General features: G+C 32.3%; 5 protein-coding genes, 1 long non-coding RNA gene and 1 pseudogene across 8 annotated transcripts; 2 read left to right on the forward strand and 5 right to left on the reverse strand.

The window, feature by feature from the left end:
• Positions 1-6,900: 6,900 nt before the first annotated feature.
• On the reverse strand, positions 6,901-7,710 carry AT3G25630 (annotated as a pseudogene; the record flags this gene model as incomplete). The annotated part of the gene is made up of 1 exon: positions 6,901-7,710.
• A 1,196-nt stretch (positions 7,711-8,906) lies between these two features.
• AT3G25640 (MIZU-KUSSEI-like protein (Protein of unknown function, DUF617)) lies at positions 8,907-10,134 on the forward strand. Of its 2 annotated transcripts, none has more exons than NM_001338760.1 (1): positions 8,907-10,134. In NM_001338760.1, the coding sequence occupies exon 1, from the start codon at positions 8,942-8,944 to the stop codon at positions 9,821-9,823; it is 882 nt and encodes a 293-aa protein (NP_001326216.1). In that variant the 5' UTR covers positions 8,907-8,941; the 3' UTR covers positions 9,824-10,134. The 2 variants fall into 2 exon arrangements, with proteins under 2 accessions (NP_001326216.1, NP_189192.1); NM_113462.3 differs by having other exon boundaries at positions 8,964-10,058.
• Positions 10,135-11,120: 986 nt separating this feature from the next.
• SK15 (SKP1-like 15) lies at positions 11,121-11,704 on the reverse strand (the record flags this gene model as incomplete). Its single annotated transcript, NM_113463.1, has 2 exons — positions 11,121-11,408; positions 11,459-11,704. 2 exons carry the CDS (start codon positions 11,702-11,704, stop codon positions 11,121-11,123), a joined length of 534 nt encoding a protein of 177 aa, NP_566773.1.
• A 560-nt stretch (positions 11,705-12,264) lies between these two features.
• Positions 12,265-12,515, forward strand: AT3G04925. The gene has a single exon (NR_141135.1). It is a non-coding gene; the product is annotated as an other RNA (long non-coding RNA).
• Positions 12,516-12,675: 160 nt separating this feature from the next.
• IDL1 (inflorescence deficient in abscission (IDA)-like 1) lies at positions 12,676-13,320 on the reverse strand. Its single transcript, NM_113464.3, has one exon. The coding sequence runs from the start codon at positions 13,212-13,214 to the stop codon at positions 12,954-12,956; it is 261 nt and encodes an 86-aa protein (NP_566774.1). The 5' UTR covers positions 13,215-13,320; the 3' UTR covers positions 12,676-12,953.
• Positions 13,321-14,586: 1,266 nt separating this feature from the next.
• AT3G25660 (Amidase family protein) lies at positions 14,587-17,468 on the reverse strand. The gene is made up of 9 exons (NM_113465.4): positions 16,762-17,468; positions 16,242-16,553; positions 15,973-16,152; positions 15,795-15,889; positions 15,634-15,709; positions 15,479-15,556; positions 15,247-15,390; positions 15,052-15,165; positions 14,587-14,971 (listed from the first exon to the last, which is right to left on the reverse strand). The coding sequence occupies exons 1-9, from the start codon at positions 17,287-17,289 to the stop codon at positions 14,885-14,887; spliced, it is 1,614 nt and encodes a 537-aa protein (NP_189194.1). The 5' UTR covers positions 17,290-17,468; the 3' UTR covers positions 14,587-14,884.
• A 2,089-nt stretch (positions 17,469-19,557) lies between these two features.
• Positions 19,558-21,669, reverse strand: AT3G25670 (Leucine-rich repeat (LRR) family protein). Its single transcript, NM_113466.2, has 2 exons — positions 21,340-21,669; positions 19,558-20,997 (listed from the first exon to the last, which is right to left on the reverse strand). Exons 1-2 carry the CDS (start codon positions 21,544-21,546, stop codon positions 19,777-19,779), a joined length of 1,428 nt encoding a protein of 475 aa, NP_189195.1. The 5' UTR covers positions 21,547-21,669; the 3' UTR covers positions 19,558-19,776.
• Positions 21,670-22,241: the final 572 nt, after the last annotated feature.

The following is a 22,241-nucleotide window of genomic DNA, read 5'->3' on the forward strand; positions in this document are numbered from 1 at the left end:
TATATATATTTTGTTTACTTTAAAATACGTACATCAAGAGTTTTAGAAATAGTAAACATATACATAATAAAACTTTAATTTAGAAGTTTTATTTATTCAAAAATATAAACTGTTAATATTAGATTTTTAAATGAATGGTTTTTAAAATTTATATTATTTTTGTGTAAGAAACACGATTTATTTCTTCAATCGTTTTAGCCTTTCTATTTTTTCATTGCAAGAGTTATAAAGTAACAAACATATACATAGTAAAATTATATTTACAAATTTAATTTGCATTACTAAGAAAAATATATATTATTAATTTTAGAGTTTAAATGAAGTGTTAAAAAAAAAGAGGGGTTTTCTTCACTTTTTTTAGTGTTTATTTTTTTTTCATTTTTCAAGGAAAAATCGGTAAATTCATATCTTATTCACTTGTTAGTTTAAAACTGAAAACAAATTTATATTTTAACGGTATGTATATTCTAACTTTAAAACTTTAAAACTTCACTTTTAAAATTTTCAGTAGATCATATATTCAACGGTATGTGTATTTAAACAAAATTATCCGATATTTTTTTTTAATGAAGCGGACTGGAAAATTAATCATCTAGTAGTTTTTATTTCTTTTCGTTAATTAGTTATCTAGTAGTTTTGGAAAAACAAATTACCGATAATAAGTTTTTCACTTCGTGTTCAGTTCTAACTTCTAATGCTACCACAAAATAATTTGCTTATTTATCTAGACACTGTTATTTTGTTAATAAAACTCCGAATGCTTTATTTTCTGTCGACAACTATATATATATATATATATATATATATATATATATATATATATATATATATATGTATATTTACACACACTGAGACACACATAACACTAGCATATACAAGTGCAGATCGATATATTGTTGACAAAAGAAAGTGTAGATAGATTCTAGAGCATCTTCGGTCGGTATGAATGTCCCACCATAAGTTTGGTTCACTACTCCAATTTGCAATATTATTTGTCCTTTTTCTCAGTTTACTCGTACACATACAAAAAAAAAAACGAATGATGATAGTTTTCATACTTTGTTCTTCACGATCGTAGTAATTAGGGTCCAAAATATGATGAGTACTGAGCATTATTATATTTTCGTACATATTTTGTAACCAAAAGAGGCGACGCATAAGAAGAGTACCACTCCCATATAATCTAGTCTTTTAGATTTGATTTTAGAATCATTTACAAATTATGACATTTAAGGTTTGTTGATTACTTGATTTTGTCTTGTTTTGAATAATTTATAGATTTTGCCATTATTCATGCTATAATAAAATGATTTTAACATGTGTTTTACTTGTTATGTTTGAGTTTAGTCGGTTCTATTTATTTTTAGGATTTAATATTTGATATAATTTACGTATGTTTGCAAAAAAATATTTTGTAAATGTATTTTTTAAAATTGTTAAATACGCAAAAGAAAATAGCAAATACGCAATTCACTGATGCTCTAGCTTATAAAAAAAAACAATTAACAAATCACTTAGCTAAGGAAGCCTAAATATCTAGTTCCTTTTTTCGGTTCTAGAATTAATAGGTACTCTCTTTTTTAACAAATAAATACTCTTATTTGCCTCCTTATTTCTTCTGCTCTTTAAAATCTTCAACATTTTTGTGCCCCAAAATAAAACATTTTTTTGTAGAAAATATTATGGTTCAGGAATAAATTTGTTTTTTTCTTTCGAGTGTAAATACTTTATGAAAATGAAAAAAGTTTAGGTTTACAATCATAGATTATAATATTAAAGAAATTACCCATGGCAAAAAGAAAAGATAAAAACATGGAAGCATAATTCATTAACATGATCTCAGTCCGTCTACTCGACAATGACACGACACGAATGGAGTTGGACGAAGTGATAATTAACGATATTGAGGTTCTTCCCAAGTGGTAAGCTGGAGACGAAGGGCATAATTCATAAATTTGATTTTGTATATGAATTAGGTAAGAACGCATTGATGCGGGAAATTTATGAAGTCGAATAAAATCAAATCGTCGTACAGTACTAATATTCCATTCGGATTAGAGAATTTATCGACTTTTTAGGTAGGCTTGTTTTTATCGTCAACAGCTAGAACCTATGATTGTCAATATAGATTGTCAATATAGATAGAAACATTAACTTATGTAGTGGTTACCAATATATATTCATGCACCGACTTGTCACAAGAAGAAATCCCACAGTCCCACTCTCCTTTGAGCTTATATGTTACTTAGATATACATCATCGACATCAAAGTTATAATGCATTTTAACACTGTAGATCTTAATATCCTAACCTGATGAAAGAAAAAAAGCAAAAAACAAAACATGAACCAATTATTTGTCGCATACGAATGCAACTTTAAAGACATATTCATGTGTTATTATATTCCATTCGACAACACAACAAACAAGAACCAATTATTATTGTTTATAACGTTTCTTTGTTTTTTTGTCGTGGGGCAACTACTCTACCTTAGCTATTTTAACTGAAGAGTCGAATTTCTAATCCAGTGGATACGGGATACCACATTGGTCTGAATGTAATACGTTAGTTTCAAAGATATATGTTAATGTGAAATTATCAAAATAATTGGTTTTAGCTAGTTTTGCCACCAATGTGCATTTTTTCGAGAAGTTTACTTCTCAAAAATATTATGGTGTATCAAAAGTACGTAGTTCTAAAATAGGTAATATATATTATAACGTACTCCTCATAAAATAGGTAATATATGAAAGATTATCAGAGTGGTTTTAGTTTGCATACCTACAAGTTTTATAAATTAGTGAAATGATTACCGGACTTCAATTGTGAAGCCCATAAACAAGAAGTTATGAGAGTCACATATAGAAGCAGTTCAAAACAATACCTAAAATAGACGGATAAACTATTTTTAGCTATATTTGATGTATGTTTCAATTTGTGAAGATGCATATTCTCACAACAACGAACTAATGCAGGGAGCTATTGGATATCAGGAAGCTGAATGAGTTATTCTCAACAAATAAGGAAAAAGATAGACTTGAATATCAAGGAAGCTACCAGACAAGAAAAGAGATATACTTAAATGTCAAGGAAGATCCCAAACAAAGGAAGGAATAGGCTTGAAGACCAAAAAAGATTCCGCTCATTGATTCTCGGAGGACCTAGAGATTAGGATTCTGGAGAATAGTATAAATATTTTTGGATTATGCATTGAGCCGCTTAAACACTCTAGCATATTGTTATACGTGTATAGCCTTCGAAGTCTAACAAAATCTTAGAAGGTGAGTGTTTGTAATTTTTTTGTCTTTACAAGCGTGTGCTAAAAACAGACGAAAGAATTATACTTAGATTCGTTCTTAGTCGGGGTTGTGTATATTTGGATAAAATAGGTCAAATAAAACCGAGATAATTAGAATCATTTAAGAAATCATATTATCAATAAAAACAAGTATTAAGCGTTTCATTTGGCCCATTCCGAATCAAAAATATCTGTGTACCCTCTATATCCTTATAATTTGTCCCAAATTTTAGGGTATCAGGAGATTTGGATACATGTTCAGGTACGATAGTTACATATTTGTTTTGTTTTGTTGTTGTTAAATATATTCATGGTATTGAGATTTTAATATGTCATTTTATTCTTTTAATATAATGTGTTTTTCGTGATGAAAAATAAAAAAAAAAAAAATATATATATATATATATATATATATATATATATATATATATAATGTGTTTTTCGTCCATGGCAACATGTGAATTTGTTTTTGGAGATGATCACAATTTAATTAACAGGAATAAAGACTGAGGGTTTGGATCCTCATAGATGAGTCAAACCCAATTAAAACAAAAAAGAAAATGGTTTAAGATAAATCTCTTCTTACGTCGTTTTGCTTATTACAAGTCTCTTAAAAAATACACTTGGTTTAACATGAAACTTCAATAATGACAAAAAAAAAAAAGAAAAAAAAAGAAACTTAACGCGAAAATACAAAACCTAACAGTGAAAACATAAAACGACCAAACAAAACTCGAACTCAAAAATGCGAGACAAAAACCCAAATGTTTGAATCGAAACTGGGCTTAGTACTGGCTTGGGCCAACACAAAAAATAAAATAAAAAAATAAATCAGATGTATTTTATTTCCTATTTCTGCAATCTCTCACATGAAGTCGTGAACCATGTGAAAGGTCCTCATAAGATAAGCAATCCGGTACTGGTTAGGTAAGAATTTTCATGCATTTGGTGTCTTTATTAAAGTAACTGGCGTTTACAATGTATGACAGTTTCCAAATATAATTTCATTCAAAATTTTCAGTCTAGTATTGATAAATTGTTAATAATATCATGGAAAGGTTATCAGTCGATACACATGCTCATATTACCTTTTAGATTTAGTTTTCTAGTATAGTTACAATGAAATATTTAAAGTGTATCTATCATTGCGAAATTGGTATTCTCAAATGATTGGATGTATGCCACTTTTCATGTTAATGTTTTTTACTTGTTATACTATTACATTTTTCCATTTGTGACTAGTTTTGTCATTTGTAACCAAATATATATATATATATATATATATTTGTCATTTTTGAAACATGAGTTAAGAATTATGCTAGTGTATATTTTCAGAATGATGATGAGCTGTTGTATTCGAGTTACCAATTTCGTTTGAAGTGTTTTTAACACAACCAATTGGAAAAAAAAAATGTGGTCTTTTAATGGTTCGTTTTTTGCAATGTACACTTTAACTTCCTAATTCCTATTAATTCATGAAGTTTAATGTACAAACACATTTCATTGATAAAATGCCGGAAGATGTGTTTTTAAGTGGCATATTAGTATCTGATTTGTTAGTGTGTCGCATTCCAACGTTGCCACAGATTTGTTGACTAGTTTTATCTTTCCTTTTTTTGCCAATGAACTAACATTCGATGTTGTCGTTAAGCCAAACCTTTGTCTGTTATACTCAAATCTAACGAACGTGCAAGGATCTCCAATCGAGTTTTGATTCTTATGTTAAATTTTACTATTTTTCTACTTGGTTGTCTAAAGATCGGGATAGTTAACCTACAAGGTAACATTGCTTTGGTTATCATAAAAGTCGTCGTATTTGGTTAGTTTTGTTTGCACTAGTTCAACAGTTAGTTGATTTATGATGTTTGGTCGGTCCCAGTTTCAGAATTAGCTGTAACAAGAAAAAATATTTATAAAATTAAAGTTAAGAAAAAGCACTATGTATGTAATTTTTTCCGACTTATTTATATATACCCAAGAAAATAATGCTGTGGAGTTATTGGACGGCAGAGCGAGCCGACCAACTATTGCACTTATCATCAGTGTGTACCAAACCCCTTACTAAATTATAGAAAACAAAATAAAATTATGCTTTTATTGAAAATCAACCATGTTTTAATACATTTCCCTGATATATTCAATAAATTGTAAAATAAGTCAAAATATTCACTTTTGTTTTTAGTGATAAAACCTTTTTGCTTTTATTGATACACAATGAAAATAGTACTATAAAATAGAAAACCAATACTAGTTCTTTACAATATTCATAACCAAGTCTACAAAAATTAATGTGAACTAGTTGAATTTTTGTTTCCATAGTGTAATGTATACTAAACTGTAATGTATATTTCAACATGGGTTATAATATTTATTTCCCATATAAATTGAATTTTCCGACCAAAATTGTAGAGCTCTTAGTTGTGATATGTAATATTACTCCCTTTTATTCATAATTTTATAGGCTGGCGCGCATGCTTTCTCTTAGTTAAGTCATAAGTAGCACCAACAAGAAAAATGGTACACCAAATTCTATCATATTATCCCCACAAAGTCAAGGTCTTAGACATTAAAGTTTTAATTTTTGTATCCATATGATGAAAAGAAAATAAGAAAATGAAGATCAAAGAAAAGCATGCTTGTTGGTGTAGTCACTGTAGTGTAGGTGTGTGGAAAAAACAACACATAGACAACGTTTGATTGGTTCGATGTTGGCCGTAATATGTCCCATCTTTTTTTCTCTTAAGATGTGACAATGGTGTGTTTAATTTAATTTTTCTCAATTACATCGTTGGTTTTTATTTTATTTTTGAAAAGAAACACGAATATTTGGTGATCAACATTAACCTATACTGTAGAAGTAAGACGTCTAACCACTTAAAGTAATTAAATCACAATTCCAATATTCGTATGGATCTTGAATTCTCCACATCCAAAATAATGAATTAAAATCATATAAGTATATCATTATAACATTTGTTATACATAAAAGACATGGTTTATAGTTTCTATTCTTGGAGGACCTCAAATATACTATAACAAGAAAAATTGCGTTTAAACTAACGAACAAAAAACATTGCGTTTATAGTAAGATTTTTAATATGTGTTCGAGTGAAAAAGAGTAGACTAAATTGTCAACTCTGTAGCCCCCACAACAGATGAGACATTGACTGAGAATTTGAGATCATCGCACACCTTCTTCATTTCTTGTCTCCTTAAAATCAATCCCTCTTTTCTTTTATAAATGATGTTTTAAACTTCTATTTTTGTTCTTAAATAGATAATATTTTCAATTTTCAATGCAAAATTAATTATAGTACTTTTGATAGTTTTTATGATTTTTATTCTGCAGATTTTTTTGTATTGGTTGATTAAACAATAAATGATATTTTAGGTTAAAAATAAACAAAAATTAAATGATTTTTTAATCTGTGTGCATTTTCCCAAAACATCAACTAAATAAAAATGAAGGGAGAAGTATTGCTAACATTAAACGAAGGGAGAAGTATTGTTTAAAAAATAAAATAAACTTTTTCGACATAGTAAAAATATTATAATTAAACTCTGCAAAAAGTTAATACAAATTGAAGAAAACAATACTAGAGTCATATTTCACTAATTGAGATAGGATGAACATATTCTTTTGGGTTTTGAATAGCTTTGCCATGAAGTTGGTCAAAATGCTTAGGAACAAAAGTAGAAGAATTCTGGTTATCAATGTTCTTAACCCTTGTGTTGAGGGCATCAATCTTGATGTTCAGATCATTGTAGGAGCAGTCAATTCTTGTTGTTAACTCAGCGAGCTTCTTTTCGATGGCCATTGTACTGGATGCTTGTCCTTGCACAATTTGCTGAAGCAAAGTCTTCATGTCCGAATCTTGTGCAGGAGGAGCTTGTTGTGGCTGAGTAAAACCTTGATTGTATGGAACAAAAGGTTTAGGTTGAGCTTGTTGGTTCTGTTGAATGTAAACTTGATCTTGTATATATATACATATTGGGAAATTTGTACAATTATTAATTTATAATACTAATAACACCATACAATTACATAAGATTTTCAAAAATGTTATTACTTTATTAATTTATCGATTATATCAATTTATACACTGGTCCCAAAGAAGAATTTATTAATTTATAGAGGGCTTACTGTACAAATTTAAAACATTCTTGTTTAATTTGGATTTAGATTAAGTAAACTAAATTAAGCAATGACTTTTTAGAATATTTTAAATTTTTAGGTTTGGTTTAGACACAAAATAATTATCAGAAATACTATGAGTGCACACAAAACAAATACTAGGTATTTTAGTGAAAATTGTGTACCCCTAGTTGGCTTGTTATTGTTATATACCTTGCTCAATCCTATTTACTTGCAAATTTGCCCCTTTGCTCAATCCTATTTCTAAGAGTGTCATTTTTTCTTGCTGTTACAGTTTAAAACTTTAAATCTTTAGGGTGCAATCGATTGGCGAACATCTACACAATGATTCAGAGAAGGAATGAGGGGAAAGAAAAGGGTTGATAAATAGATTAAAAGTTAGATGTTATTTGTACTTATAAGTTGAGTGGATACAAAATTCCTATTTTTTTTACCTCTTTCATATTTCTTTTTACTGACTTTATTTTAACAGGATTCACTGATGAGATTTTGTATCCACCATGTTTTTACTCCAACCGACACAACTAATCAGATATTTTTATTTTTAGCTAAAGAATATACACATGTAGATGTGTGTATGAAAGACAAAAATGTAAATGTTGATTTGGTGTATGATATGTCTTATTCATAAGTCCCAATGAAGACAGTCCTTAATCTACGGTTAGGTGGTGGCTGCTCACCTTCCTCTATTCCTTTTTTTTGTTTCTATCTTCTTTCACATCCATTTAACTATTTCGACAGACCAATAGTTCTAAGTCTAGTTTATGATAATCTTAAAAAATTAGTAGAGTCCAAGATCAGACCAATTATCTTTAGTTTGGTTACTATCTAATTGGATGATTCATAAACTAGTGACGTGCCATATCCTTACATTCTTTAGATTGTTAGAATTTATACATAAACATTAAATAATGAATATTAATTTCACATACTATCGTTTTCATATCAAGTGTTTAACATATCAGAATTCATACGTGTGAAATATATAACTATGATGGAAAAATATATTAACATAATAATACGTGACTTTAGTGGAGATACTAAAGTAAGACAAAGGAAAAACAGTAGAAATATCAAAGCGGCAAATAAAATCATACAACAAGTCAAATATATAAAAAAATAGAAATTTAATTTAAACTAATTTACTTAATTTAGTAAATAAGGGCTTATACGTGATATATAATTTCAAAACAATAATCTTATAAAAAAACAATAATCTTACGTGAAATCAGTAAATAAAGTGCTATGCAATTCTAACAAAAAAAAAAAAAAAAAAAAAAGTGCACTGTGCGGTTACTCTCCATTAATAACAAATTATTAAAAAAACAGTAGAAAAGACAGAGAGATTAAAACAAAAGGTCAAATATAATTTCAATAAAAATAATAATTTAAAAGTGATCAAATTTGTATTTAATTTTAGTTAAATCAAATCAGCCCCCACAAAAACATTAAAAAAAACTCCATTAAAGACCAATATAAGAGAGAACATGAGAGTCCAAACTTCATTCAATTCAAGTCTCAGTTCCAAGAATAAAAACAAAGATTTTGTATTTTCATTTAAAGAGATGAAATCAATCTTAGCCAACACTTCTCTCGACTCTTCATTCTCTCTTTCTAAACGTTACTTCAATTGGAAGAAGAAGAAAGTTCAAGAAGACGACGACGAAGAAGAGGAAGAAGAAGAAGACGATTACAACCACAACGAGAAAAAAGTCTTGACCCGTTTCAATTTCTCCTCTGACCCGACCCGACCGGATCAGTTCAATGCCCAACAGATAATGAAGAAAAAAAAGAAAAAGACTCTCGAAAAGATCCGTTACGCTCTCGGGTTCTCTAACTCGGGTCTGGGTTTCCGGGTCGTGGGTACGTTATTCGGTAACCGTCGTGGACACGTGTACTTCGCCGTACAAGATGACCCGACTCGTTTACCTGCGGTGTTGATCCAGTTACCGACTCCAACGAGCGTTCTTGTCCGTGAAATGGCTTCAGGGCTAGTGAGAATCGCGCTCGAAACGGCTGCGTATAAGACAGATTCAAAGAAGAAGCTTTTAGAAGAGTCCACGTGGAGAACGTATTGTAACGGTAAAAAATGTGGTTACGCGGCGAGGAAAGAGTGTGGAGAAGCGGAGTGGAAGGTGTTGAAGGCGGTTGGGCCTATAACAATGGGTGCTGGAGTTTTACCGGCGACTACGACGACGGTGGATGAAGAAGGGAATGGAGCGGTTGGGTCCGAAAAAGGTGAACTCATGTATATGAGAGCCCGGTTCGAGCGGGTTGTCGGGTCGAGAGACTCGGAGGCGTTTTACATGATGAACCCTGATGTGTCAAGTGGTGGACCTGAGCTTAGTGTGTATTTTCTAAGGGTTTAATGCGAAAAAAAGATAAGATTAGTATATGATTAAGAAGGTATTATATGACCATTTTAGTTTTTAAGAATGTGTTTTGGTTTTTGGCTTTTGTTTAGATGATGTTCAACGTATAATATTGGAAGTATCTTAATGATGTTCCAAAAGATTAGTGATTAAAAAGTGAATGCTTTATCTGGAAGCAATGTACTATGATGAATCCATATTTCTTTAACTTTTTCTTTGTGATAAATCGGAGTTATTGGCTTAATGCTATTATGCAAATGTGGTTTACATTTTTTAACTGTTACTCTTCTTTGATGTTTGCATTTTAGAGGATGGCTTGAATTCTCATGCCTAATGATAAAATCGTTAAATATTTTTTTTGGAAATTAGAAAAGCCAATAGGCGAAAGTGTAATTACTGTATATCCTTAAACTCATTAATTGGATCAACGAAAATGTAGATAAGCACAACCTTTCATTAATGACTCCCACAAAAAAGTTTTTAGTTTGTTCCAACAGTATAGAGGTAGGCCTCATCTAAGTCAGCATGAAACACCAAACTTACTCTCCACCATCAAGCTCCGAGTAAATAACAGTACAAGATACTATGACTTTAGTCGTAATTAACAACCTAAAACAAAAAGTTTCTTGTTTATGTTGCTGATTTGGATTATTTGTTCAGCTCCGTTAGAGTAGAAAGGGAAACAAACAATCAAGTGTCGTTAGCTCAATTGGTAAAGATCTAGGCGAAGTTTAAAGGTCGCCGGTTCGAATGACGCTTGAGACGAAACTAATATTACATGTTGTGGTTTCGGGCCTGGGAGGATTACGGGTTTCGGCCCAGAGCCTCTTAATATTTAAAAAAAAAGAAAGAAAAAAAAGAAAAAAGAAGGGAAACAAACATCTCTTGACAAATAGTAAGGCAAAGCAATATTTAGTCTTCAAACGAAAATTTTGTTTGCTCTTCATGTTATAGAGTGTGAGGTATTTATGTGCTTAGTTCTTGAGATGATCTGATGGATTTTAAAAACTTAAAAAGACAGAAATTTCGAGTTCTGGCGGGATCCATCTGGCAAAACTTGACTATCAAGCAAAAGCTCTTCTAGAGATTTGGAGTGGCAAAGAAGAATAAAGGAGGAACATTAACAACGGAAAAACATTGGTCAATTATAGAAAATTAACAACGAAATTAAAGAGACCAAAAGTCAATATCACACTTGAGAAAACGGAAACAAATCATTCATCAAATCATATGAAAAAGGAAAAAGAAAAAAGAAACAACACAGCGAAACACAAAGCTAGGGTTTTAAAAAAAACTAGGGCTTTGGATCTTCGTGTTTTGTGTCAGCCTCAAAAGCCCAAGCGTTCTCCTTGCGAATCGCTTCTTCTTCTTCTTCATGTGTGAAATCATTCTCGATATTAAAGAGTTCTCGAACTTCCTCTGGCGTCTTATCTTTGATGTAATCTGCAACAGTCTGGCAAGTGAGACCAAGAAGACCTTCGACGTTGAGATAGTTAGCAGCGAGAATGAGCTTGAAGATTGTTTCCATATCAATATTTTTCATGAACTCTGCGTCCCAAGCATCGAGATTCTGCTTCGCCTCCTCAGATGCATCATCTCCTTCTTCAGTTGATTCAGGAACCGGCCCGCCACATCATCGGGCTTCTTCTTCTTCGGCTCCTCAGATGCATCATCATCGACCACATCGTCGACGTGTTTCTTGCAATACTCGAGAACGATGGAGAGAATATTTCCTGTAACGTTTTGAAGAGGGATTTCGTTAATAACACAGTCGTCTTCGAGCAGGTGCTTTACGATCTGCAGTTTTCGTGCCACCACTTCCTCAACTTGGAAAGACTCGCCATCGGAACTAGTCAACACAATCTTGTTAGAAGACATTTTGTTTGCTTTGTGTGTTAAACGAAAAAATAAGTTTTTGCTTTTATTTTTTGTGCAGAGAAATTTGATGAGAGATTGTTGAATGAAAAATAAAAGAGTCGATGAATGTGTTTATCTATAGAAATCCTAAGAGTCGGTCAATTTGTGTTTTCCTTTTCCAATTAGAATTAGGTTTCATGTTGTTTCCTTTTTCTCAAGGAAATAAGGAAAATAACGCAAATTCTAACTTAACTAGTTTGTTGGGATTAACCCCTTTTATTGGATCCGCAAAAGAGAAAGATATTTATTTGTAAAATTTTATATTTATATATCTATATAAAATATCAAATTTATATCTTGGAAACTTATAAAGTATTTATTTGTATAAAAATATTTTTATGTTTAAATATAAGATCAATCCATAATACTCATATAAGTTCTATGCAATGACGATTGTAACAAGCTAAAAATTATAAATCACAAGATATGTACCATCCATTTTGATCCAAAAGAGTCAATGTACTAATTCATGCTTTGTTTCTTCCCTGTAAAGCTATTTGTAGCAGACTCCAACATGATTACGTATATGTTTTGGTCCTCATGTGTTGTTCATTGCTTTGGTTCTCATGTGTTGTTCATTGCTTTGGTTGATAAAGATTACATAAATGTTTTGGTGTTTCAGATCCCTGAAATCATCAGAAGGTTTGATGAGAAGCGTTTCACTTTGAAGGGTAACTGATTCCAAACTTGCTTCTAGTGATTTGATTATTTGATTTTGAGTCAACTGATGAGTGAGGATGTAGAGTACATGCATGAAGATGATGAGTGTTGAGCGAGATTTGGCTGAGAAGCTCACTACGAGGAGCTGTCTGGTGAATTCTTTGAATTTTTATTATTATTAGGCCAAACTTAAAGAAGCCCATCTCATACGAATAGACGCAGGCCGCAAATGGGCTCATGCAGTTCACTTATGCAATCCCAATGGATCTATATTACTGCTGAGAGATTTCTACAATTCGCAAATTCCATAGCTTGTGAATAGAAATTGTCTTGTTCATTATCAATTTGAATTTTTGTTCCCATAACAAATAATGAAAGATATAGTCTATATACATACGTATAACGTTCCAACCGAGATATTACAAATGTGAATGAACTCATTAAATACAACTTTAAGAATCTTTTCGAAATACAATTTCATGTAATTGTCAAAAAATTTTTGAAGCAAATCCTAAGAGATTGAAATTAAACCAAAAGAAAAAAAAAACAGTTAGTGTTTGAGATTATTCACCACAGAATTATGTCTCATGGAAGGTCCCGAAGGTGGTACAAGTACCCTTTTAGAAAATGAATGGAACACACGACCTTTGAATGTAAAACCCCCAATGATCTCTTGTCTTGATCTTGTTTGAACTATTTCCGTTTCAGAAAGCTTAATCGGTCCGATCCTTGCCGTGGCGTTGTATGAACCAAAAATCAAGAGGAAAACAATATAAAGAGTCATAAACATGGTTTTATGAGAAAGATTCATATAATGTTCGGAGAAAGAAGAAGAATAAGGAGGAGGAGACACTAATTTAGCTATTAGCTAGGGTTTTATAAATTTTGGATTTTAAGAAGGCGGTTTAAGTTTTGAGATGTATATATGAGCGTGTATATATATGATATATCATGTATGAAAGTATGCACATTCTTGTATGATTGGTCAAACAAGAAAAGCAAAAGAAAAATAAAGAAGTGAAGCGCAAGTAATGGAATGTTAGTATTTTGTGATAATATTAAAAGGTCAACGATACTACGATAGTGAATAAAAGACTTGAAATGCCGCGTTGGACGATGGTGTACGTACGTGTGATTACCTCTAGTTGTCTGTCAAAATTTAATTATCAAACATTATTGGTATTATATTGTGTAAAATATAATTTCATCATCAATTATGTGTGTAAAATTTAAATTTTTGTAAGAGAATCACGTTGTTGTAGACTTTGTATATTATATACACATTATGTGTGAACAAAAGAACAATGCGTACGTGATTGTTTAGTCCAAAGTTAGGTGCCAATGACTATCAAATCATTTGGTCTTCGATTTTGAAAGAAAAGTAAATTCTATTTTCCTTTTTCTTGTAGCTTTTTAACATGATCTCTTGAGAAGGACTTGCGTAAATAGTTTGAAGCTAACCACCATGTATAGTCCATAGGCCAAATAAACAAGTTTTGTTTAAAGAAATTATTTCCGTTATTAGGGGTTACCAAACAATTAATTTATCATATTTAATAGTTAATTATTCACCTGCAAATTATTTGTGGCACCTAATATTTAAATTATTTATCAGCACATAATTTTGTTCTGTTATAACAACTAACATAACATTTCGTCCAACAAAAATCTCTTTTCATAGGTTAATGTGTTTATATATTCATGTGACAACTTTCACGGAGTAGACGTAAATGTCAAACCATGCACACGCATGATCCGTTGGATTTTGATCGTCCACTGGAGACAGATATTCGTCTGGACCACTAGATTTCTGAGATTTTAATATGTTTGCATAATTATAGGTAATAACATATGATTTCTTCAGAATTATTCTAGAAATTTTAAAGTAGTCTATACTTATACTCTAGCACCAGAGTTTCATTTTATAAAATGCCAATAATCTATTTGAAACGTGTAATGCTTTTGACCATTTATTAAGATTTGTGTTGGTACTAGTGGACAAATTTTAAGTTTACTTACTCAAGATTTATAACAAAATATACAAATTTAAATATTGTGTTAATCAATCATGATACAACCATAATTAATAATAATCATGTGCATGAATGCAATGGCAAGGACTTCTTTTCAGTTGATACAATTTTTTAGTTTATTTACTCAAGATTTATAACAAAATATACATATTTAAAAATTGTGTTAATCAATCATGATACTCAACAATAATCAAGTGCATGAATGCAATGGCAAGGGCCAAGGACCAATAAATCAAAAACGAATAAAAGAAAAAAACCATCCCCATTTAGGAGTACCAAATAAGAGCATAGAGACCAAGAAGAAGAAGAAGAAAGAATACGTATGTGGCCCATGGGGTGTATCTACATTTATATTATAAAAGAATTGAAGTACAATTACAATTGATAAATCCGTTGCTTAAACCAAGCATGAAATGTAAACGCAAAAAGAGCCTTGGTGGTTACATGGTTAGGCTACATTGGCTAACAATGGAGGAACAAAGCTCGATCCTTTAAGAGTCTGCTCAAATATGTGACCCACTTTCAGCAATTTCTCCTAAAACCAATCAACAAATCATCATGTGAATCTTAATCTAATCTTTTAGAGTAAGCAAAGAGACAGAGTTTATAACAAACCTCATCAAACGCTGCTCCGATCATTTGAAGACCAACAGGAAGACCCGAGGGACCACCTTCGACTAATCCACAAGGTAATACCATTGCAGGAAGTCCGGCAAGATTCACATTGACCTGCAACAAACCTCATATGATACAAACTATGTTTCGTGTAACAACGATTAAATAGAGAAAGAAACTACGAAAGATTTTTACCGTCATAATGTCTCCAGCATACATTGCCAGTGGATCATCTTTCTTTTCACCAATCTTGTATGCAGCAGATGGAGCTGCCGGAGAAATAAGGATATCGTTCTGTTCTAACGCTGCTTTGAAGTCTTTTCGAATTAGTGTCCTCACCTGTATTAACAACCAAACAAAAAGAGCATACATTTATCTATCAAAACAGGTTCTATTTCTATTGACTGCATTTGAAGATGCGGCTTACCTGTTGAGCTCGCTTGTAGTAAGCATCGTAGTAACCCGCAGAAAGTGCATATGTCCCCATTAAAATTCTCATTTTCACCTTGAAATCAAAATTGTCATTGATTATAATCAAGCATTTGTTGATTAAATCAGATGGAGTAAATTCTGAAATCATACCTCTCCTCCAAATCCTTCTCCACGGGAACATTCATACAGCTTATTGAGTTCTTCAGCCATAACTTGATTACCATATCTTCATTTCCAATACAAGAAACAATATCATTTTCTATATCCATGATGCACTCATATTGTGAGTCAAGTCATAATACCGAGATTACCTGACACCATCATAACGTGATAAATTCGAAGATGACTCCGATGAGGCAATAACGTAGTAAGCTGGTAGTCCAAGAGAGAATGAAGGAAGGGAGACCTGTAAATTTTGGCAACAAATCTCAGAATTTTTACACAAAAACGAAAAAGAAAAACTGAGACAAAGGGAAAAGTGAAAATAACCTCTGTCAATATACAACCCAATGCTTCTAAGTGAGACGCAGCTTCCTGAGTAGCAGATCTCACTCCAGAATCAACACCGTCTTCAAGTGTCTCGCGAATTATACCAACTTTCACTCCATTCAATGGTTTAGACTCAAAATGATCCACAGATAGAAACTGAGACTGGAACTCAGGCACATCCTGAACAAAGAGAAATATGTTTCTGTTTTCAAAGAAAACATCTTTCGTTCATTACAATGCAGGAAACCAACTACAACAAGAGACCTTACTTGTTTGCTACTCGTGGAGTCAAACCTATCATACCCCGAAATAGCATGAAGAAGCATCCCAGCATCAGCAACCGTAGACCCAAAACACCCAATCACATCCAACGAAGACGCATAAGCCATAAGCCCAAACCTAGAAACACGCCCATAAGTCGGCTTAAGACCTACAACACCACAAAACGAAGCTGGCTGTCTCACACTTCCACCAGTATCACTACCAAGTGACACCATACACTGCCTTGCTGCAACAGCTGCTGCTGATCCTCCCGATGAACCTCCCGGTACACGACTCAAATCCCACGGATTCGCAGTTACCTTTAAACCAAAACCAAACCCCAAGATTCAATCCCTATACCATCACAAGCTCCCCAATAAGACCATAAATAAAGGCTCCAACTTTATTAACATTGCTGAATCATTCAATCCTAAACCATCATCACAAGTCTCCCTAACAAAACCATATTCATCTATCTAAACATGCTCCAAATTTATTAACAATCATCACAAGATTCATAAGACAAACCTGAAAAGCAGAAGCTTCAGTGGTACTTCCCATTCCAAACTCATCCATATTAGTCTTACCAACAACAATCCCACCCAACTCTTTAATCTTCTTAACCGCCGTCGCATCGAACGGTGGACGATAATGCTCTAAGATTCTCGAAGCAGCAGTAGAAGGCATACCTTGAGTACATATATTATCCTTAACGCCGATCAAAACTCCGGCGAGAGGACCCAATTCCTCACCTTTAGCGATTCGTTGATCAATCTCTTGAGCATCTTTGAGAACATTCTCCGATACGTGAAGGAAGCATTTGAGCTGAGGTTCAGTGAGACGGATACGAGAAAGGTAAGATTTTGCGATTTCGACAGCTGTGGTTTCGCCGGAGAGGAGTGAACGACGAGTGGTGAGAATTTGAGATTGTGGTGGAGAGATAACGGAAGTGTCGATGGTCTTCGAAGAAGCTGCGGAGACGATGGTTTTAGATATTTGGAACCGGCGTAGAGGGAGGAGTGATAGAGAACGCGGCGGTTGCAATGTCGATAACATTGCTTGAAGTTTCGAATTTGAATCACTGAATCATCAAATTGGGAAGATAGTGAGTTTAAACTGAAATTGGGTAGTAGAGTAATAAGACAAAGAAGGATGAATTCTCCGGTGTAACGCCGGCGAAAATGTTTCGGCGACTGTTCGAGGAAGGAGAGAAATCATCAGGATAAGACTTTTTTCAGTGTTCAAAACATGGAGAGAAGATTTATTAGTGGGCCGAAATTAAATGGGTAATAAAGCCCAATACAATTTTTTCTTATCGTTAAAGCCCAATAAAAGTTAAGGCGGCGATGGTGTAGACTGTAGAACGAGTTATGAATAGTTACGACTTACGATTATCTATTATGTTATATGTATGTTCCCAAAATTGTATTTAACGTAACGATAATTATATATATTTTATGTTAAGCTTAAAACAGTTGACAATGAGAAGGTCTTTAGAAATTAGGTAACATTGGTAAAAATATACATTCAAGTATTTCCGCTGTAAAATCTTTACCATGCTTTTGAGTTTTAATCGAACTAGCCAATCAATGTTATTCGTATGACGTAAAAATTGAAAAATATGACGAACTTATGTCATTGGTTATTTGTGCTTTCCCTTGTTGACATGTATTAGTCATTCATTATACATGTTTTAAGGATATGACACTAAACAAAAGAGCTCGATATAATTTGTAAGTAAATAGAGTAAAGTATTTACTCCATCCAACAAAATCAATCAAATCAAGACGATAAAAGTGTCAAAAACTTGTACGGAAATTAATAATTACATTAACTGTATATAAATTACTTTACGGTAAAAAAGTGAAAAAAGAGCCAGGAAATAAGGACTGCAGGAACATTCAACTCTTGGCCAGAGGGTTGAGTTAATAAATTGTTCAAGAAAACCAAACTCATTACTAACTTTACTATTTAATCCGTACGGCTCATTGAAACTTGCAAGAATCATTTATTAAATATCATCATTGTTTTCAATTCCAAGAACATCTCATTGGATTTAACTGATTAAAAGGAAAATATAAATTTCTTTTTAATTTTGATTCACAAATCACAAGCTTGTGGATAAGATAGTAAGAAAAGATGAAATGGAAAAAAAGATCGTAAGAACGTATTTAACAATGAAAATACTTTATTCTCCATTGAAATTTTTAAGAATGATACGATAGACATAAATTGTAATTTTCAATAATTATATAAATAATCAAAAGTTTGAAAAAATGTTAGAAATATTATGTTATTCCTATTGAAACATAGAGGAAAAAGAGTGTTTTGGGAAATAGACTTTCTCAGTATTTAACTCAACAAGTCCGTAAAATATTACTAATGGGAATAAAAAACTTGTTAAACATAATTCAGACACGAATTCGACATCTTTTTCGTCTAATTCAATATCTAATGTCGCTAAAATCTTTTACATAAAACCAAAACTTGTTGCAGCCGAGTTATAAAACAAGAAAAACAATTATTTTTGCTTTTGTCTTAGTAAATACTGAGAAAAAGTACAGAAGCCGTCACCTATGAACAACTAATAATGACTTGTGGAGTTATGGAGACAGAGCCTATGAAAGCAACAAAAGAAAGAGAGAAAAAAATAGCTATAAATGATCGTAAAAAGCTAACTGCAAACTAAGAAAAAACAAAGTAAATAGTAAAAGAAGATTTTTTCAGTCTATACTAAAAACCCCTAACTGTCTCATCTTTAATTGAACATCAATATCTACTTTTAAAATTCACCAAAAAAAATATTGAAAAAATAAAAGAGTCATTAAATTCTGTATATGAAGTCAGAAAATTCCAGGCAGTACAAGGCTTTGTTTGGTTTGGTTTGTATTGTCTGTTTGAAACCAATGACAGAGCCTGAGACACCAAAGTTAGCTATCTTTGGATATATGCTTAAATGCTTTGCATGTTTATTTAAAGCATTTCACATTTATAGTCAAAACCAAATGTTTGAACCTAAACCTATACTATTGTCTATAGAGTTTAGTTTATACATTATACGATTAAAATGTCAATTTAGGATCGTCAAAACATTTAGCACAATTTGTCGTGGTTTTTACAAAACATATTCTCATTTTTTCAATACAAAAAAAAATACGCCAATGCCAAAAACATCATAGGTATCAAAATATTTTTGTTGTCCAAAATGTTCAAAATTAAAAATGAAAAATATACACTAAACAGTAAACACAAATTTGAAAATATCTAAAACCAAAACTCAAAGTAAGAATATCAAACAAATTAACATGAAAAATAATTGGAGTTTCCCAAATTCGTTTGTTTCTCTCGATCCGAAATATGTTAAGTTTAGTTATAAGAGGAAATTACATTACAAACATATACAAATTTTTAGATTAAGACAGATGGAGAAGAAACCAGACTTGTTACATCCAAAAGGATTTGATTTTTCTTCTCTTTAAGCAAACACCGACATCAAAATCTATCAACCAACACATCAATACTATTTAACCATCAAACAAAAAGTTAACAAACTAACAAATTCAATAATAATATAAGAGAAAGCTCCAAAAGCAAATCCCACATGAACCCATTTGACAACAACACATGTCTAGTAACCATCACACCCATTGATGAACTTGACTCATCCTCCTTCTTAAGGTTGCTCCAAGTTTGTTTAATTACCAAACTATCCTCTGCCTTCTCCATCATGCAAGACTTCAATCCAACAACATATTGCCGAGATTCTGACACAACATCCTGACAAAGATTTGGATTCTTTGAAGCCTTAAACCTTGTTCCCATCTTCTCATAGAACTTTCTTGAGAATCTTAGCTCTCCTGATAGATTGTTTCCATTGATGTATAGAGCACCAAGACAAGGCAATGTCTCGAGCTCTTTTGATGGGACAGTGCCGGTCAAGTTGTTGTCGTTGAGACCAAGAAACCTCAATCTTCTCAAACTTGTTAAACCTAAAGGAACCTCACCTCTTAAACCCATCTTTGACAGATCCAAAATGACCAAATTGCCCATATTCTCCCACTTTATTCCCATCATGTCATCACTGCCCATTGGGTTCCCTGATAAAACAAGATCCGTTAGAGATGGAATCTTTTCGATGTTTTCGAACAACCCTCCAGAGATTCTGTTGTTCCTTAGATCCAAAAGTGTCAGATTCTTCAAAAACCCGATTTCTTGAGGCAACCTCCCTTCTAATTGGTTATTGCTTAGGTCAAGCTTAAGCAATGAAACCATCTCTCCAACAGACAAAGGCAATATCCCTGAGAATGAGTTCCGACTCATATCCAAGATCAGTAGATCCTTAAACCCGTTGAAACAATCCGGAATCGTCCCAGTGAACAAGTTTCCCGCCAGAACCAACCGCTTTAACCTAGTTAAATTGCAGATTCTCGTCGGTAACTTCCCGTTAAACCCGTTTTCAAGAACCACCAAAGACTTCAGCTTTGTGAGACTTCCAATTGTTTCAGGAAGTTCACCAATCAAACCAGGATTGGATCTAAACTCGAGTGATTCTAAGTTACTTGCCAAGTTTATCCAATCCTCTTTAGGTATTCTTATCGGCGACGTGAAGCAGTTGAAGAACGTGAGTGATTTCAAGTGCTTGAGCTTGAATAACTGTGGCTTTATCTCCAAACTTGTGGCGCAAGAAAGTGAGTTTTCATGAACAAGACCTAGGGTTAGATCCGTGACATACCACAAGTCACCATAAAGATCACAAGAAACACCCTGAAAATCCAAAAAAAAAGTTTCAAATTGTTGAAACAATAATACTAAAAAGGAATTTTGTTAGTTGTGGGCCAATTGTTGTTACATATATAATTGAAGCCAAAAACATTTATAGTAACAAAAATGAGATCTTATATGTAAATAGGTATACACTTTGATGCGTTGAAGCTTAAAAGTTTCACTTACTGGTTATGGAAATTTCAAAGGGGACAGAATCATTCAGACAACTACAGAACAAATTCTCTCCAAAATTCTTTAACAGAAACTAAAATGTGTTCAAGAAATCACAAGTAACTAGAAAAGAATAAATCATAGATTTTGTAAGAAAGTAAAACAAAAAACCTGAATAGGAGTCCAACCACAAGGATCAGGATAAAGATCAGAACCATTCCAAGAATCACCAACAAACCCTTGAATAGCTGAGTAAAGAGCTTCTTGTTCTGTTTTCTCCATCGGAGCTCCATCATCAGTGCCTTCCGGTGATAATTCTCCAGTAACGCAACACAGGAGAGTTAGACAAAGGAATAAAACCAAATGAATCCAAGACATTGTTGGACAAAACAGAGGAAGTGAGATAGATAAAACAAAGTTAGTGGATTTTTTGGTATGAGGTTATCTCTGGGTGTTCTTTATCTATTGGTGTTAATAATATTTATTGAAGAGAGAGCGAGAGGTCGTTGGGGGAGTCAATGGATTTCTCATTATTATAGATAGCTCAAAAACGTTAGAGCAACTCCAACCTTGTATCTTAGCTAATTCTTAGCTATAAAACTGATTAAATTCAATGAAACCAACAAGCCTTAGCTAAGATAAACATCTTAGTTAAGATGTTTTCTTAAAACTAAGAAGAGTATATGTGTTGTGTTTTGAGTGGGTATACATTGTTTTGAAATAGTTTGAATTGTTGTTTTTTAGGAATCCAATAGTTCTTAACCATTGGAATAAAAATTAATTCAGCTTCTTTCTAACTTTTCTTAACTTAGTAAAAATAATATTTTAATTTAAAATAATGTTAAAATTGAAAATTAAGAACCAATTGGGGTTGCTCTTACAAGAATGGGAAAATTAAATAGAAAAAAAATGAAATCGAGGGACTGTAACGAGAAAGACATTTGGTTATATGTTGTTGTCTCTGTCACATAAAAAAGTAAATGTGGCATTTGTTCCCATATCCCATACATGTTAATATACACGTATTTACTTCTTCAACTTTTTAGTTTTTCTCTTTTGAAGTAGAGTATGTG

This window comes from Arabidopsis thaliana, chromosome 3, assembly GCF_000001735.4.
Source record: "Arabidopsis thaliana chromosome 3, partial sequence".
Classification (NCBI taxonomy): Eukaryota; Viridiplantae; Streptophyta; class Magnoliopsida; order Brassicales; family Brassicaceae; genus Arabidopsis; species Arabidopsis thaliana.

What these genes read in the sequence shown, in the direction of transcription:
- AT3G25640 (NM_001338760.1), top strand. Translation starts at nt 8,942, where the DNA reads ATGAGAGTCCAAACTTCATTCAATTCAAGTCTCAGTTCCAAGAATAAA.
- IDL1 (NM_113464.3), bottom strand. Translation starts at nt 13,214, where the DNA reads ATGAATCTTTCTCATAAAACCATGTTTATGACTCTTTATATTGTTTTC.
- AT3G25670 (NM_113466.2), bottom strand. Translation starts at nt 21,546, where the DNA reads ATGTCTTGGATTCATTTGGTTTTATTCCTTTGTCTAACTCTCCTGTGT. An exon ending in GTGGTTGGACTCCTATTCAG is followed by an intron (nt 20,998 to 21,339) that starts GTTTTTTGTTTT and finishes TTGGATTTTCAG; the next exon opens with GGTGTTTCTTGTGATCTTTA.
- AT3G25660 (NM_113465.4), bottom strand. Translation starts at nt 17,289, where the DNA reads ATGTTATCGACATTGCAACCGCCGCGTTCTCTATCACTCCTCCCTCTA. An exon ending in TCACGTTATGATGGTGTCAG is followed by an intron (nt 15,710 to 15,794) that starts GTAATCTCGGTA and finishes TTGGAAATGAAG; the next exon opens with ATATGGTAATCAAGTTATGG. An exon ending in GAGAAGGATTTGGAGGAGAG is followed by an intron (nt 15,557 to 15,633) that starts GTATGATTTCAG and finishes TTTGATTTCAAG; the next exon opens with GTGAAAATGAGAATTTTAAT.